General features: G+C 45.7%; 1 protein-coding gene across 1 annotated transcript in view; it reads left to right on the top strand.

The window, feature by feature from the left end:
* Positions 1-316: 316 nt before the first annotated feature.
* Positions 317-18,113, top strand: part of LOC118428034 (tolloid-like protein 1) — a 31,949-nt gene continuing 14,152 nt past the window's right edge. The window contains exons 1-3 of the mRNA XM_035838000.1: positions 317-1,181; positions 1,938-2,225; positions 11,241-11,358. Of these exons, the coding sequence (XP_035693893.1) occupies positions 1,037-1,181; positions 1,938-2,225; positions 11,241-11,358 (551 nt within the window). The 5' untranslated portion in view covers positions 317-1,036. The remainder of the gene's footprint in view (positions 1,182-1,937; positions 2,226-11,240; positions 11,359-18,113) is intronic.

Below are 18,113 nucleotides of genomic sequence, written 5' to 3'. Positions count from 1 at the left end.
CAGATGTATAAATCCTTATCCTTCTCAGTGTGTCACGCCTGTTTTGTTGCAACATTTGGCGCTCTTTTCTGTTTCTGACACTGTATGGTTTATCAATAGGCACAGGCGAATTGCTAACATTACAGTACGAGAATCAAGTCCCAAATGCAGCAAAAACAGGTGTTAAACAATGATCATGAGCTGCGTCCTTACATCTGCTTGGAGCTAGCTTCCGCCCGTCTGGTCCCTGCTGTACACCCCCCCCCCACTATTGTTGTCACATGACCTCAGCACACAGCATCAGCTGACGGAGTGCAGTAGGGGTGTCCCCGACCGAGCCAGACTAGTAGGGCACTAACGTGCGGCGCGTGAGTACAGTCGTACCACACACTACCCTGCGATCACGTTTCAAGATTCCATCGGATATTGTTCAGCCATGATCTACGCGTGATCTGGATTCGTGGACGACCTCCGGAGGGCTCGAAATCCTGTGGATTCCGTGGATCTAGCGAGCCGTCGTTTCTTCCCTTCCACTCCAGTCGTGTGTGGTGTGTTTCATACGGGGTGTACGTTACTCTAAGTCCTTCTGGAAATGCGGGTTGGTTTGGGGTTGGAGTGTACAGCAGTGGAACGCCTGGTTTTCTATTCTTAGGGAGAGTGCGGTTTGTGTGTGTGTGTGTGTGCGCGGTCACCCGAGACGCCTGCCAGGCTAGGAGTTTCCCCGAGCTTTCACTCAGGCAGGAGGCACTCGTGAGTGAAGCTAGCGGTATCAGCTGACCGGGAGCACCACGCCGGTAGGAAGGAGAGGACAGACACAGGTCTCTCTCTCTCTCTCTCTGACGACTCCTGCGGGCCGTGGCCTGGAGCGGGGCGAACCGAGAGCACATGCGGGGCTATCATCACCCCGTAACGAACTGTTGACACCGCCCGGCCGAGGTTAGACCGTCCCTGCGCCCTACTCAGTCCTTCAGGAGGAGAGGGGAGGGTTGGAACCCGTGTCTCGTGCCTGGAAATACACTTAGAGTATACACACCACGCCGTCTAAGGAGCGAGAACGATGCTGACCGTCTTGGCTTTCGTCTTGGCGGCCTGCGGAGGCGACTTGACCGTGACCTTGGCGTACGAACACGACGTCGCCTACAATAACCTTCAACTTAATAACCTTCAGAACAGGATCATTCTCGACCCCTGCGCCTCGAAAGGTGAGTGGGTGTTCCTAAACCGCCATCGTCCCACTTTCTCTGTAAGGATCCTGGTTAGGATATGGTTCTTGCTCGTTAATCATGCGTGTTACGCATCTGCTGGGCCCATATAGTATTATAAATACGGCTGTATTTGTGTAGGCAGTGTATATATGGGTGGGTGGGCGCGTGGTATCCTACCAGAGAAGATATGTTGTGTTGTGCCGCTTTAGAAATATTTCTAGACCACTTTCTACAGTTATGGTTTGTTGCTGCCCTCTAAATTTGCAAGCAGATCTTAGCGGGTAGTCTTGGCATCTCGGCATGTTGTAACTGCTCTGTTATTGTGATTAGGGCTAGACCCTGACTGGAAAAGTGACGGTCTTACCCCTATGAGCTACTTGAGGTTCACTGTAAAAACGCGTGCCAGTTGTAGCCGGGTGTTTCAGTCCTTGACAGCTGGACTAGAATTTCCTGTGTTTCCTTTTTGCTACGAGCACACAATAGTGGACCGACACTCGATCTCTAAGGGTTTGTTTCTTCTCTTCAAGCAGAGGTTAGGCTCCGGCTGTTTTTAAAAACGTTTTTAGGCGTTTTATCGGGCTATTTTGTACTTTTTTCTTGATGTTAGGCCGCGAGACATCAAGCAAACGGTAGAGAATTGAAAGCGTGATAAAAACGCATGAAAAACCGCAACAAACAACCAGAGCCTAACCTCTGCTTGGAGAGTAGTTTGTGACATACTGTCAACTCCAATTTTTCTCTGTTGATAATCAGATGTTCTCGAGGGTGACATCATTCTGGACGACTGGGCCAGAGACTACCACACTGTCGAATACCGCGATGGTGGCTTCGTGTCCCGCAAAACCAAAAGCCACCGCGGCCGGAACGAACCGACAAGAAACAACAAACAGAAACTTCATCCCTCGCGGCCGCGGAAATCCAGACTCCGGCCGTCGGGAGCCCCTTCCAGGTCCTCCCGGGAGAGAAGAGCCGCCACTGCGGTGGAGTCACGCCTCTGGCCCGGCGGAGTCATTCCTTACGTGATCGACGCCGGGTTTTCTAGTAAGTTTTTCCTTTCATTGCTTCTCCTGACTACTCTCCAAGCAGAGGTTAGGCGCCAAGTCGTCCAACGTCTTTAGGCCGCGAGACATAAAGACTACTGCTACTACGGTAATCTCCAAGCAGATCCTACGATGGCATAAGATAGTACGAAACTAGCCAAGAAGTGTAGTCAGCCAAGAGGTGTCCATTTGCCCGGTAGCAAAACACACTCATAAGCCGGCTTCACTCCTCTGCCAGCTTTTGATACTATTATTACTACTACGGTACAAATTGTAGCAAAATAGGACTCCTAAAAACAGCACTCCCCCCCCCCCCCAAACAGTCGGACCCTAGCCTCTGCTTGGAGAGTATCTCCTGACGTAATCTCTATATCCAGCTCGTGTTGGGTGTAATAGGGTGTACATACCGACACAATCGCCTTTCCCGCGAACCGGGGTACATTACCCTCCAAGCAGATGTTAGGTTCCGGTTGGTCTTTGACGTCTTCATAAAATAATTTACGTTTTTGTTGGGCTTCCTATTTTGTCAGATATTCTTTTGGTCCGCCTGCCAAACCTGACAAGCTTGAAGCAACCCGATCAAAACACCCAAAAATGCGTCGAAAAACAGAAGCGCAGCCTAACCTCTGCTTGGAGAAGAGGGGTACGATTTCATAGACTATTTATACGTCTGACTGCCGCTTTGCCCTCTTGTGTTGTGGGAATTGTCCGACTTCCAAGCTCTATTTGTCGCGGTGACCTCTTCACAGGAGGGCAGGCGGCTGGCCAATATATCGTAACGACAGCGAGAACTCAGAACGAATAGCTCCAGACAGAAACCCCACGGAGACACAAAATTGAGACGTCTAAACATTAACGAGGATTTTGGCAGCCGCAATTTTTTATATGCCTCGTTTTTGTGTGTGTGTGTCACACCGGCTGTTTGGTCCTTTGGACACGCTGCTTAAATGAGTATTTTGTAGCCTGCACCAGGCCTTCCTACGTGGGTACGGGGATCGTAGAATTCGCGGCAAAAATATCGGGATTTTTTTATTAAACAAACAATCATAAGCAAAATACAGATACCGACCCACTCAAGTTGAAACAATTGGCACCGCTATTAAAACAAAATGAAAATGGCAGATAATTGACAAGAAAGACAGAAAGATAGTCCGGACAGTGCTTGGATGGGGGACCAACCAAGGACGTCCGGATTGCTGTAGCCTCACGAAGTTTTCACGAAATCGTCTTCCGGGAGGGACGTAAAACGGGGGTCCCGTGCTCGAGGAGGTGCCTCGACCACGTTAAACAGCCTCATTACTCATACTTTGGGTACCTACTGGCTGCAAAATACACCAGATTATTATTATTATTATTATTATTATAAATACAAATCGGGAAATTGACCAGGGGAGTCAGTCCTCGCTTAGGACCAACTTCGCTGGTAGCAAAACTCCCTGGCAAATTATTCTCTCCATAATACTTAATAGCCAGCGTAGTCAGTCTGGTAGATGAAAGCGAAAGATAATCTTTGTTTTGTTTGTGTACCCTCCTTTCGTCGAAGATAAGATTGACCTCTGACCCAAACACTATACCAGAAAGTGGTCTCCGTGGTGTAGCAAAACCACTAGCAGACTATATTCTAGTGATAAGAAAATAGAAGAGATTGGCCACAAAATTTGTTTAAGAAATGTTAGATTGTTAAGGTTTTGCTAGCAGATACATGCCTTCTCGTTAGAGTCTACTCTACTGATCTCTACTCTACTCTAAGTACCGTCGATATCGACTGACTCAAGCGACAAATTATTGGCCATACATATTATGTCATACCTTATTTCAGTCAACCGTTTCTGTTTTGTGTTAGCCCGGAAAACAGCCTGACTGACACTAACAACAAACTTATCTGTCCTAGATTAATGTACCATAAAATGGAGGGCACCCTTCCTATAGTTGCCGACGCCCCCCTCCCAATTGTGTGGAACCTTTTACCAAATTTGTTCCAGGCCGTGCTATCATTCCTGGCGTCCAAGTCCAACAAATTCTGCATAGTTCGGTCGATCCTAACCCAAGCAATGCTAAGTCCGCCCGCAGCGGAACCCTGTGTGGGTGCCTGTCAGCATGCCCTACCAGTACCATGTTTTACTTCAGGCCTAGGGAAAAAATGCTGTGCTTCCGGATACCCGAACGACCATTGCAAAACCTGCCGATCCAAGCCCTTTTTAGGGTAGCCTTGGGTAGCCTCTTTCGCAGACTTGGAGTCCCTTCCGTGGCAAACTACCTTTCCCGGCATTAGAGAACCAAAGGCAACTTTATAGAGACCAGCTATAGCGAACCAGTGGGGTTCGAGCCAGCTTAGCTGTGAGTCTAGCTTGAGGCACTTGAGTTGTGATTTCGGCAACTACGCTGTGTGAAATTAAAGTCTGATATTGGAAATACCATTGTTTAACTGTATTTGGATAACTAGGCCTACATCCAATGAAAGGGGGAAAAAAAGAAAGCCCAGGAAAGAAAAAGAAGAGAATCCCTGCTAGCCTGTCGACCGTATATTTTCCAGGACCTTTTTGTCGGAAACATGACATAGATTTTGCCCGGCCTCAGTAGACAGTCTTGTCTGGCCTTTTGCCAAATCAGCCGCTTGTTTGAACACGGAACCCAAACACAACCGGGCGTGCACTCAGCCTACTGCTCAGTTCAGTAGCAGGTGACGGGGGCGACAAGTAAGGTTCAAGCAGATACGGGGTGGGGTGGGGGTAGTTGAATGTTTTCTTGCTGCAACGTTGGTCCTACATACAGTTCCATCCTTCTCAGAGTCCTATCTCTTTTATCTGTGTCCGCCTTTTTTGTTTTGATGCCGTAAACGTGGTTTGGACACATTCAATTCTTAGACAACTCTAAACAACTGTCAAAGTCAGACATAAAACGCCCGTCCTGAAGTTTAGAATGGTGCATTAACTACAAGCAGATACTACATGTAGTAGCAAAATTCAGACGACATACGACGACTGTTTTGAAGATAATGGTTTCTACCCACCAGCCACTCGTGTTGATGACTAGACCAGTCTGGAGTCCAGCCTTGTTCGCTTTCCGCTTTCGAAGGTCGCTACCACTGCCCCGGCCAACAAGAGTGGCGACCTTCGGGATCGGACAAAAGCGAACAAGGCTGTACTCCAGTCTATTACGAGAGAGCAGTAAGTCACCCCATGACGTATAATGTCAAGTGCAGTCTTTCCTCAGAGACAGACTAGAAGAGTTACTTTCCACGATTTATCCTCGGGGAATGTCTAACACAACCATATCCTTTTGATGACGCAAACGTGGTCTTGGGTTTCTGGACTGGTAATGGCATGGTCTTTTAAAATTTAGACTATTGCCTTATAATAGATATACAAGCAAAACCCATAGTATCGAGACATACCAAAGGAGACGAGACCCATCAGATCTTCAAGCAGTTTGATCAGCAGTGAGCTACTCTCCAAGCAGAGTTTGATGGGGAAAATCGTGACCTTTTCCTTATTATGGCATCTTTTTCTGTCAGCTATTACCACCAATGGTAGTGAGACACCCCATGACGCGTGATGTCAAGTGCAGTCTTTCCTCAGGGACAAACTAGAAGAGTTACTTTCCGCGATTTATCCCCGGGGAATGTCGAACGCACGCGTACCCTGTCCAGACGGACCTGCAAATAGATTTTCCCGCTTCCGGCGCCTGTAGGGCTTCCGATTTTTTTGTTACGTCGTTCCCCGAGGTAAAGTTTATTTGCATGGAAATTAAAACGGGAACGGTAGCCTGGAGTTTGTTCAAGGCACGTCAGAACGGTTTATAAGCCAAGGCTACCGAGGCCACGGGAATTCAGTTTTGTGGATCCCATCAGCGCTCACGTTGCTCTTTTTGAGACAGGAATGTTTGGAGCCCGGTATCAAATGGTACCATTACATGTACATGCGTGGTAAGGCCGTAGCCTACTCTAGGGTCGCTTTCTGTCTTTTTTTGGGGCTCATAATACACTTCTGCTGGTCATTTCTTTTTTTTTACTGGCCATGGATAGCTTAACCATTGGCCCCGTACAAGTGTATTATGAGCACAAAAAAGAAAAAAGACGGAAAAAGGCCTGCTATGGAGGCTAGGCTGTCGTACGATTTTTATGTTTTAGAATTTTCAAGCGACCCTGAAAAAACAACAACCGCTGACAAGGGCTTATTGGTATCCTAACAAGCAAGGCAGTTGAATATGTTACAGGCATTGCTTCCTTAAAGGCATAAATACGATCTTTCGGCATAAGAACCTTCCCTTTGCAACAACCTGGCCGCAATATACTGTAATAAAAATCATTGAATCAACACTCCCCCAACAATAAACGCCACCACTCGTGGAAGGCCGTGAAGGTAATCTCCAAGCAGATCCTACGGTAGCATAAGATGGTATCAAAACCTGCCAAAAGATTCTAACACTCCAATTGTAGGGTGTTTAAAATCTCTCATTTTTAGATTCCATCTTATGCTACCGTAGGATCTGCTTGGAGATTGCGTGAAGGAGGCTAGAAAAATGACACAAATGTGAACCTGCTGCCCACTTGAGTTTATTTCCCCTCCGTGTTGACTGTGTGCCTTAGCGCGTGTTTGTGTGTTCACGGCAGACTGCGCACGCTGTTGCTAGTAGGTTTAAGATTCCAGTAGAGGTAGACAGACAAGCGAGGAATTGTTCGAGTGGATACGAGTTAGTTTTCAAGCAGACGTGTCAGCTGGATGAAAAAGAGAAGAATTTGGCCATAAGGACAAATACGTTGACATTTGGATTTCAGTCTTTTGCAGTCTATCTAGCTATTACGACCAATTCACTCCTACTGGATCCTACTGCCCTCCATCTAGGCTTTTACTCCTAACTTGTTCAAAGTCCCCTATTAGTATTACTGTACTATTCGGCCAGGCCGGAGTCCGGTAGAGAATAGATACGAGTAACTTTCCGTATTGAACCAGACAAAAGCGGTAAAGAAAGGTACTTACTAAACGGCTGCGTATGTACGTAAATCAAAAGCGAACCCAGCGTAAAGCAGTCAGCGAAAATTTGAAGCTTAAATCAAATGTATTCAACTAAAGAATACATTTCTTTCATCCCTTACAATACCGTACCCAGATTTCCTCATTGTTAGGTGTGTGCCAGACGGAAAATCCATGTTCTCTCATACCGGGAAAGGGAGTTGTACCCGACATTAGAGAACCTTGTTAAAAAGCCCATGATAAAAATCGCGAATCAGCGCTACCACGAAAAAATATAAAGGCCAGCGCTAAGTACTAGAAGTCTGCGAATGACGCTACGCCTACGCTAGTCCCATCCAGACTAGTCTGTGGTGCCAGGTGCTCCGATGACCCAGTTCATTATGTAAGAATACATCCAGGCGGTTCCCCCAAACCAACCGTACAATGGACTACTTGTAGCGCAGTGCGTATAGCGTGACCAAAAGTCTCATTTTCCGTGTTAACAGGCCAAGTGTCTTGATCGTCTTAAGATAAGGTCTTGATCTTCCCCTGAGATAAGAGTCGAACAAGATCCGTGAGAGGATGCTCCTTGGCGGTCGTCATGGCGACGGCATCCTCCCTTGTTGTCTTCTCGTCTCTTCTAATTTGTGATAAATGGTTTGGCCATCGGTCTAATCTCCAAGCAGATGTTGGGCAGTCGATGAAGGTTCGACATCCAGGAATAACAGCTACTCAAACAACTGGATATGATTTTGGAAACGGTCAGACGTTTCAGGTAGTATCCACTATCTTTCATCAGTGACACTGAGCTAGATATTTAAAGGTATCTGTCCGTTTCTGTGTGAATTAGATATTAAATCGCAATCGATATCGGGGTGTATGAAACCTTCTTGATAGTTTTTCTTTATCACGAAATCAGGCTTCAGCTTTTATTCTAGTTCACAAAAACGTAGAGCGCTGAGCATGTTGCTGACTTTGATTTGCCCTACATACACAGACTGGAGAAAGTGACGTATCAGTGATGTGAACTTTAAATCCTGATAAAGATATATCCGGATATTCATCCGCACCGAGCTTAATAAAGGTCAGAGGTCACAGACGGCCCTAAGCCTCTCATGATATAGTCTCAACCCACGACCGTCTATGGGGGCCTGCATGGGGGGATCCTGGTAACGCTTTATCGTAATTTCAGCAGGTTTAAACTGACTACAAGAACGGTTTTGGAACCAGCAGTACTGTACATGCAAAAACCTTCGCGGTGGTTTAATTTTACTTCTACAGTTTTCCATGGTAGTAAGAGAATACAGTGCATAGTGCTCCGGCAAACTTAAAACCACCGCGAAAAGTCATTTTCCCGCTACCGCAAAATTAAATCCCCGCGAACTTCAATGCATTTTCCGGCCTCTTGGTGAGCCTGGTAAAGGCTAAAACTTCCATACGGACCTCATACGGACTTGAATACATACGCACGTGTGAACCCACCTTAACGGAGACTTGAAAAAGCTCGCTACGCCTCACGAAAAAAACGGCTTGCAGACCCCTGTCTGTACCTTGCGCGCCGGGTTGATAAGCAATCCTGCAGTGTTTGGTGACATTGGACTTGAGTTACTCGGCGTGTAATTGAATTTGGGAAGAGACAAGAGATAGCCACAACAGCGTGTCAGTCTGGGGGAGGTGAGGGGGAGGATAAGCAGTGCTTCTTCAAGCAGATGTTTGGTACTTTGACTCGTTCTTAAATTGTTCGTCTTTAAGCCGGCCAGGCTACCGATACTGTCTTTTGATATCGTTTAAAAAAACGAAATGCCAAACAGAACACAATAGAGCAGAATAGACAAACTTCTGGTGTCTTTCAAAGTTTGCTCAATTTTCTCATGAAATATTTTCGTATCCAGAAGTAAACTAGACTTCGCTTATGCTTGCTACTGGTCTTACATGTATACACGGTATGTCGACTCTTAAACGACACACTTCAGTCATTACAACGGCCACGGTAGCGAAGGTCAAGGGATAAGGTCTTTCGGTTTTACACGCTACAACTACAAGGTTAGCACGCTTTAGCCGTAATCAAGGTCAGGGTAACAAGAGGAGAATACAGGCATCGTTAAATCTTATCAGGACCTTGTGCTAGTCTTCGTAATGACTCAAATGTGTCGGTTTTACGAGCGATTTACCGTGTAAAACTGGTACAATTGCCGAAAGGTCGTTAGCCTGGATGCCAGACAGTTTCCAGGGCCTACACCATAGATACTATTGTTGTATTGAGATCGGGCTGGGGTCTAGAATCCAGGCTAAAAGATAGCTAGATCCGGCATTTTCTCAAGTTAGACCGTCTTCCTTTTCGTAATTTTTTTTCCTGTTTAGTATTTAAATTAAACTTTAAAGGCTGGACAACCATGCCAATGTACGTACATGTTCTAAAACTCAGGTAAGTGATTTTTGACAGCCTCTTTCTGCCATGTTTCCCATTGTATAAGCCTAATACCGATACGTGGCCTTTAGACGAGTGGAATCGCCGGAATGCCCGCACGGCTCAGCAGCAGCGTGCCGTCCCCACGCTCTCGGTCTCAACAATTTACACAGCCGACCTCCCGTCACAAGGTGCTGACGGGAGAACCGGCTCGGGTTTCCCTTTCTTTCAACCGCCATCGGTAATGCTACTGGTTCTGCACTTAAACATCCAGTTCGGTCAACGGTTTAACGTTTGGGCTTCCTAAGTTTACAGATAAAGCGGAAATTTTGAAAATAAAGTGTGGTTACCGTCCAAAACAAGCTCCCTGACGGTTACCATTGCGTATTTTGGAAATTACAAAAGCATAGAGACACATGCGGACAAATAGACAGACAGAGAAACAGACAGACAGATACAAAGACAGACAGATACAAAGACAGACAGACACAGACAGATAGACAGGCAGTTAGAGACACAGACAGACAGAGAGAGACAGAGATACAGACAGAGAAAGAAAGAAAGAAGAAAGAGCGAGAGAGAGAGAGAGAGAGAGAGAAAGAAAGAAAGAAAAAAGAAAGAAAGAAAGAAAGAAAGAAAAGAAGAAAAAGTAAAACTGACAACCTCAATGTGCCCTTCAATGTGTCTGCTAAGCAGGCTATGTAGATAGCCGGTTTCATCACTATTTCTGAGGTAACGCACATGTGGCAGTCCTGTATGGACGTCCTGATCCTGTATCCATGGCCGCCGCTACACGCTATTAAGTAGGGGCGTTCTGGGTTTCTGCTCAAGTTGATGGACAGTTTCCAGAATCTGCACCAGAGAGAACACGTGTGTGTTTGGGTCTCTCAGGGTGGGGAAGTGGAAAAACAGATCTAAAAGTGAGAAAGAATGTGTTCACTCTTCCAAGATTCCGTCTTATCACGTTTGTCTGTAGCCGCCCTGGTCTACTCTCCAAGCAACCTTTTTTGACGTTTCTTTAGGGTTTTTTATTGGGTTTTCTATTTTGTACTTTTTCTTGATGTCTCACTGTTTTTGGCCACGAGACATCAAGGAATTGTACAAAATAGAAAGCCCAATAAAAACGCCTAAAGAAACGTTAAACGTCAAAAACAGCCGGAGTTTAAACTCCGTTTGGAAAGTAGCTCTGTTCCAGATGGCGACGCACTCTGATCACGGTTGACGGTGGGATGCACATGTAACGTTTGCACGCACTATAGCGACTTTCGAAAATACACAAAGAAGAATGAAAACAGAAACGAAACCTATATCTTTAAAGTTTCAACCCACTCCTTGTTCCACACAGATGAGAGCAGGTCAGTTATCCAGTCCGCCATGACACACTGGCAGAGGAACACCTATTAGCTACTTCCTCAGTTCCTGCTAACGTTCTAGCTCTGGCTACTTTCACATAGCATTTACTAAGCTATATTTACATGTTTATTCCCTCCCGTTGTTCTCTACAGATGAGAGCAGGTCAGTTATCCAGTCCGCCATGACACACTGGCAGAGGAACACCTATTAGCTACTTTCTAGTAACGTTCTAGCTCTAGCTACTTACACAAAGAGAAGTTTACTAAGCTTAGTAAATGTTTATTCCTCTTGCTGTTCTCCATAGATGAGAGCAGGTCAGTTATCCAGTCCGCCATGACACACTGGCAGAGGAACACCTGTGTCCGCTTCCGCCCCAGAATGCATCAGGACTTCGACTACGTCTTCTTCCAGAGGGGCAGAACGTGAGTGGTCTTTTTCTTTACTCTTCGTCCTGGTGTAAATGCTCATCTAACCTGGTAACTTACATAGTGGAAAAAGTAAACTGTTCTCTAACTGACATTGGACTCATCGGACAAATTGTGTATTTGGCTGACCCAAATGCTCAGGACACAAGACTTTAGGCAATGTGTGACGTCAGCGATGGGCCAAAATTTGCTGGAAACCTTTATCGCCCTCCGTCCCGCTTCAAGTCTTCGACTAATGACCTTGTCGTCTCTCTTCCCAACAAATCTGCTTGTTCGGAAACTGTCTTCAACATGACGACAACATGGTCAGGGCAGAAAATACAAAAACTGCAAGTTCTGTTGCAATATAAAAGAAAGCCGCTAGGCGGCCCATGATCCACATATACCTTTACCTTCCCACCTGCCTAATATGATTACAATCCACCCATAGCGTTTTAAGTTATTATTGGTTAAATAAGCGACAGCAGACACAGTCAAACACAGACACACAGACAGACAGACAAACAGACAGACACACCGAAAACAATATCTCAATTTTTCATGGACATAACGTTAGTTAAACAATTCTGAAAATTCTCTCTGGAAGGTCCTAACATCCCGTACCGTCGTGGTGACAATGTCAGTCAGTTTCAGTTCAGTCATCTATCTGGTGACACTATGAAGTCCCTTCAGATGACTCATAGTCGCTTATGACAGACATGAGGTCCCTGTCTTGGAGACCAGCATCCTCCTCGATCAACCTCCTAAGGGGCAGGGATGGTCGGCCGCGTCTTCGCTTGTCGTCGAACCGCCAGAGAAGAACCCTGACAATGAGGTGACAATGACACCTCTGTAAAACTATGGCGACGTCAAGGAGAGGTTTGGTCGGGAGGAGTTGTGGAATCTTGAGTCTTCGTGATCTAAGAACACGTATTTGTGTAACCTTGGAGATCTCCCAAGATCCGCACGTCACCCCTGAAGACGCGAAAGTTTGTGTTTATCTTTGCGTCGGAGTGCTGGTCCAGATGTCATGTCTACACGTCGGATTAGTCAAAGTCTCAGTCAATAGCTACCTGCAGGATTCACACGATGCAATGCCACTCCACACATACCCAAATGATTCCCTATGGGCCAAGTGTACCTTTTACATCCATCCATCCATCCATCCACCTTCTCTTGCCATCTCGCTTATTATTGCAGACGCGAAAGTTTGTGTTTATCTTTGCGTCGGAGTGTTGGTCCAGATGTCATGTCCACAAGTCGGATAGAGACAAATTAGTCGAGGTCTCGGTCAAGAACTACCTGTTATCAGGGCCTACACAGCCCAGCTCCTCGGCTCTATGGCCAACATGACCCCAGGGAAATTCTACAGTAGAACATTTTCTTCCTCACCACCTCCCTCAACAACCTGTGGTTCTTCTGGACGCTATTTCGCCTGGTCCATGATTATAGACCTTCTAACCTGGCGTTATTACTGGAGGAGGGTGTTCATTGCAGATGCCCAGTGTTAGAAAGTTTTAATAATCTCCAAGCAGATCCTCTGGTGCCAAAAGGTAGTATCAAAGCTGGCAAATGAGTATAATCTGCCAAAGGGAGTCAGACGGGTACCAGTAGCATCCTAGGTCGGCTTCACTCCTCTGCCAGCTTTTGATACTATCCTATGCTCCTATGCTACCGTAGGATCTGCTTGGAGATTGGGTTTCAGTGTAGCTGCCCAGTGCCATAGTGGGGACTTGATAGAGGTACTGTAGGTAGGTAGCTGGCCAGTGTTGTAAGGATTTAGAAGGTCACACAGGGCATGTTCCCTCCCCTCGGGAGCACGACCTGGGTGTTCCTCGCGACCTGGCTCCCACCCGCCCGTCAGGACGCTGTCAAGGCTCCGTAAACAGTTTACGTCTCCGCATTCCGAGACGGGCCGCATGATTGACAGCTCAGTAGGACGACAGATGAGGAAAAGAAAAGAATGTTTGATTGTCTTGGAAGGAGGTTAGTTAGCATGTGGTGACTAGGAACTGGGTAGTCAGTCGGAAACGAAAATCGCTAGATTTTTCTCAGAACAGAACATGAATCGTTACAGTTTAATAGATATACAATAGGTTAGGTGTCACAGTGACAGGACGGCCGCGCGACAGATGAGGAAAATAATGTTCGATTGTCTTGGAAGAAGGTTAGTTAGCATGTGGTGACTAGGAACTGGTGGTAATTCGGGAAATTGCTAGATTTTGCACAGAACAGAACATGAATCGTGTATCCCAATTAGATATCCTTAAACACTTACTTAGATGTGCATAGGTTAGGTGTGACAGGTCGGTCGGACGACAGATGAGGAAAAGAATATTTGATCGTCTTGGAAGGAGGTTGGTTAGCATGTGGTGACTAGGAACTGCATAGTCATTCGGGAAATTGCTAGATTTTGCTAAGAACAGAACATGAGTCGTTACAGTTTAATAGATGTGGATAGGTTAGGTGTCACAGTGACAGGTCGGCCGGACGACAGATGAGGAAAAGAATGTTTGATTGTCTTTGAAGGAGGTTGGTTAGCATGTGGTGACTAGGAACTGCATAGTCATTCGGAAAATCGCTAGATTTTGCTCAGAACAGAACAGAACAGAACAAGAATCGTGTATCCCAGTTTTAAACACTTACAGTTCGATAGATGTGCATAGGTTAGGTGTCACAGTGACAGGTCGGCCGGGCGACAGATGAGGAAAAGAATGTTTGATTGTCCTGGAAGGAGGTTAGTTAGCATGTGGTGACTAGGAACTGCATAGTCATTCGGAAAATCGCTAGATTTTGCTCAGAACAGAACAGAACAGAACAAGAATCGTGTATCCCAGTTTTAAACACTTACAGTTCGATAGATGTGCATAGGTTAGGTGTCACAGTGACAGGTCGGCCGGGCGACAGATGAGGAAAAGAATGTTTGATTGTCCTGGAAGGAGGTTAGTTAGCATGTGGTGACTAGGGACTGGTTTAGCAGACAACTGTCTGGTCATTCGGGAATCGCCAGATTTTGCTCGAAACAGATCAAGAATCGTCTTTCCTTCCCATCTACATGTATCCTATAAGGCTTAGGTCCTAATTACACCGGCCGGGCTTCGAAGCCACAAATTTGTCCCGGTGGACCTCCGGATATCGAGGGTAGCACTCGGTGATGCCCACGGGTATGTCCCGGGTTTATTTCAAGTCCGACTTAAATTCAACCCGGGCCTAGCGCCTGGTTGGCCCCAAAATACCCCGGGAGTCGTAAGATGTCCCTGCAAAAAACAGCCCGTGGATTGCCCTTATCCAACAGGGACCTAAGCCTTTGATAGCTTTAAACACTTACAATTAGATGTACAAATGTTTATAGGTGTGACAGGTAGATCATCGAAAGATAAATAGATGTTTGAAAGGATGAATCGATGAATGGAAGGACGGACGGATGGATTAAAAGATAAATATATGGCAGATTTTTCTCAATGCTCATATTCCAAAGTTCAAGTCGACCCACCGGCCCACATCAAGGATACCCCCACCTCCGCTCCCCAGACTCTACCCCGAACTAGTCTCCAAGCAGACGTGTCAGCTAGATGAAAAAAGAGAAGGATTTGGCCAAAATATTTGACAAAAAGGAACAAGAAAGTTGCCATTGGATTTCAGTCCGTCTTTTGCAGTCTATCCAACTATCCGCCGGCCGCTCAATTCACTTCTAGGTCAATTAACTCCTACTTGGGTCTCTTGGATTATCCTGTCGATTCGATAGATGAGCAGACAGGCATTTACCTGTTTGCCTGACCTGCCCATGACATTTTATGGTGAAGGAGCGATGTGCAATTCCTTCTCCACCCTCTCGTGTTTCACAGGGACAGAATCTCAGAACTGTATGCCTACTCCTACTAGGCTTTTATCAAAAATTTGTCCAAAGTTCCCTATTACTATTTGGCCAGGCGGTACCGTCATCTCACCCATTGCCGTCATGCTCGGCTGTGGGAAAACCAGATGACCTGTAGTGACCCCTCTCTCCGGGCTTCCCCCAACTGCGGCTACGATGCCCTGGGGGTCAGACAGCTGGCTTTCCGCCAGGTACTCAAGCCTCCGGAGCTCCGTACCTTCAGGTCGGCTGTCTGAAATGCATCACCGGAACGTAACATAAATGTGCAAGGCTTAGTGCACAACAAAAAAAGTACAGTGACATTAAACTACCAAAATAAAGATCCAGCATAAATCTTGAAATTCAATTGACTATATACAATGTGGGATATTTGAATCATGGTTTAGTCTTTGGATTGGGCCAAACGCGAGTGTCATTATCTGACTCAATTAATAAGGTGGTTGTGTCGTATAGGCTTGGATACCAGGCTATATACCACATGCACATTACATTCTGGATATGTGCAGACGACAGGAAACAGAAGAGCGTTTTTATCTGAATGTATCACGTCCATTCGACTGACTGGATATGTGTTTCCACGTATCCTTTCTGGGAGCGAGGTTACGTGTAGACAGTACGTAGTATCTGATGATGCAAGAATAGACTTCACGCGGCGCAAGGTTCTCGTCTGTCTTCTATCAAATAAACACTTCGGCAGGGTCAGCCAAAATACACTGCTGTTCTATGGGCTTGGTGGGGTGCTGGGTATATGGTCTACCGTATTTTGGACTTGTTAAAGATTATTGTTTGAAAGGCCGAAAGGGGATTATGTTTTCACCAACACGTTTTTATTACAAATGTATATGTATACTTTTTGTGCGTCTGTCTGTTTGCATTCTTCCATATTCGTGGTCATGCAGCGTAACGTAAGAAAATCTAAATGCATCTGAGTAGGTCTAAGGAAGACTAAGCTCAATGTCAAGTTTGAGCCTTGACGTTTATTTGAAGATAGCTCTTTCTGATAGCTCTTTTGACCTTGGTTGATGCTTTTTTGAGTTTGCTCAGTCTTGCCTTCTAAATAGTACACACAATAATTTACAATTGAACATTTCATAATCACCTTTGGAGTAGTCAACACAATATCAGTCTTATCTTCTCATAGTCCATAGTTACATGGTTTTTCGTCGCGCGCGCCATGTTCCTAAAAGAATATAGTCTAATGTTCTCTGTGCGACAAAACTCCATTTCCTTGCATAGAGAACCTTAGCCCATGTTCAACATCGCGAACCAGCTCTCCCTCAGAAAATACACACCGCCACTCCAGAAGTCTGCTGAGGAGGCTAGTCCAGGTGCCTGCGTGTGTGTGTATCACATGTCTGCCTTCATTACCCACCCGATGCTGACATGTTTTGACGCGCGGCTGTGACTCGTAGCTGAAAGGACCAGCAGAGGGCAAACGCAGCTACAGGGATCTGGAAACGGTCGGGACGGTACTTCGAGGGAACACTTTAAGCCTTTGAATATTTTGACTACATTGATGTATATGGCTTTCTTAGTTCAGTATTGACGTTGGTAAAATCCTGATTGATGTCAGTCCTACAACATTGGCTATGGCTAAACAGGCCTATAGATACGAGAATGACAGTCCATAGGGTACGTCTGTGAGCTAACTCTATTGCAAAGTTCTTTTCTATGGATCCTGCAGTTTTTCCTCAGCTGCACATCTGTCTCATTTCTCCTGATTTTAGCTGCCTTGTCAGTGTGCATCTTCAGATGGATCCGTCGTATCTTGAGTATGAAATACATTGTGGTAACGTTAAAGCTGCACGTAGAAAAGTAATAAACTCTTGTTATTAAAAGAAAGACGAATCTATCAGCTTAAACGTAAAACTTTCCATATCAAAGTGAGTCTGTGTGTTTTCTTGACTTACCGCTAACTGATATGAAAGACATCATCACTTCCAGAACCCGCCATTTCCGCAACGTGAGACTTTGTGACCGTGACCTTTAACCCCGTGAAACCATCATGGCGACTTCGCCGATAAATGTGTCAGACTCAATCTCACGTCAGTGACTATTATTGCTTGTCCTTGGGAGGAATGGGTCTGTTTACATGATAAAACCAGGGTTCAGGAGAGTAGCCGTATTAGCGAAGTTTTGTTTTGATTATGCAGCAGATATACCCGCCTTCAAGGAGCCATTACTCTGAAGGTCATGGCCTTTCGAATCTTGGAGGTCAAGTGTTGCAGAAGTAGTCTTTTGAGCATTGGGCGTTTTTTGTAGGATCTTTTGGTTTGTGTGTGTGTGTATGTGTGTGTGTGTGTGTGTGTGTGCTTATGTATGTGTTTGTGTGTGTGTGTGTGAGAGAGAGAGAGAGAGAGAGAGAGAGAGACAGAGTGAGAGAGAAAGAGAGATCTATAGGGAGAAAGATAATTGGATTTTTTTTATTTTTTATTTATTCGGCTGTATAGGGAGAAATACAGACAGGCTTACCCAACTAGCCAGATGCTATTATCAAGGGCTAGTTCTGGTACAATATACAATAGCAGCAATATGTTTATCGATACATGAGAGAGATGAACATATATGGTATATGACACAGACCATTATGATAGTTTTTCCTGCCGTCTCTGTTAGGTTATAACATGACATCGTTCCTGTCACCATGACTAGCTCTTTGTAACTAATAGCCCTTTGCTTGTTGGGAAGCCCTGGCTCATGTACTTATACAGCCAAACTAATGAATCAAATCAAAGTGTATAAGACCCCCCCTCCCCGCCGGCAAACCGCTTGCCGTTCCCTCGTGACTCGGACAAGGTCAGTGAAATCAGACTAAACACATTTTCCCGCCCTGTAGCCCCACAGATCGGGATGAAACGTTCGCCTGGCTACGTAACACACAAACCAGGCGTCTCTGAGT

The sequence above is a fragment of the Branchiostoma floridae genome, chromosome 12, assembly GCF_000003815.2.
Source record: "Branchiostoma floridae strain S238N-H82 chromosome 12, Bfl_VNyyK, whole genome shotgun sequence".
Taxonomy (NCBI): domain Eukaryota; kingdom Metazoa; phylum Chordata; class Leptocardii; order Amphioxiformes; family Branchiostomatidae; genus Branchiostoma; species Branchiostoma floridae.
This window is presented reverse-complemented; position numbering and strand designations above follow the sequence as displayed.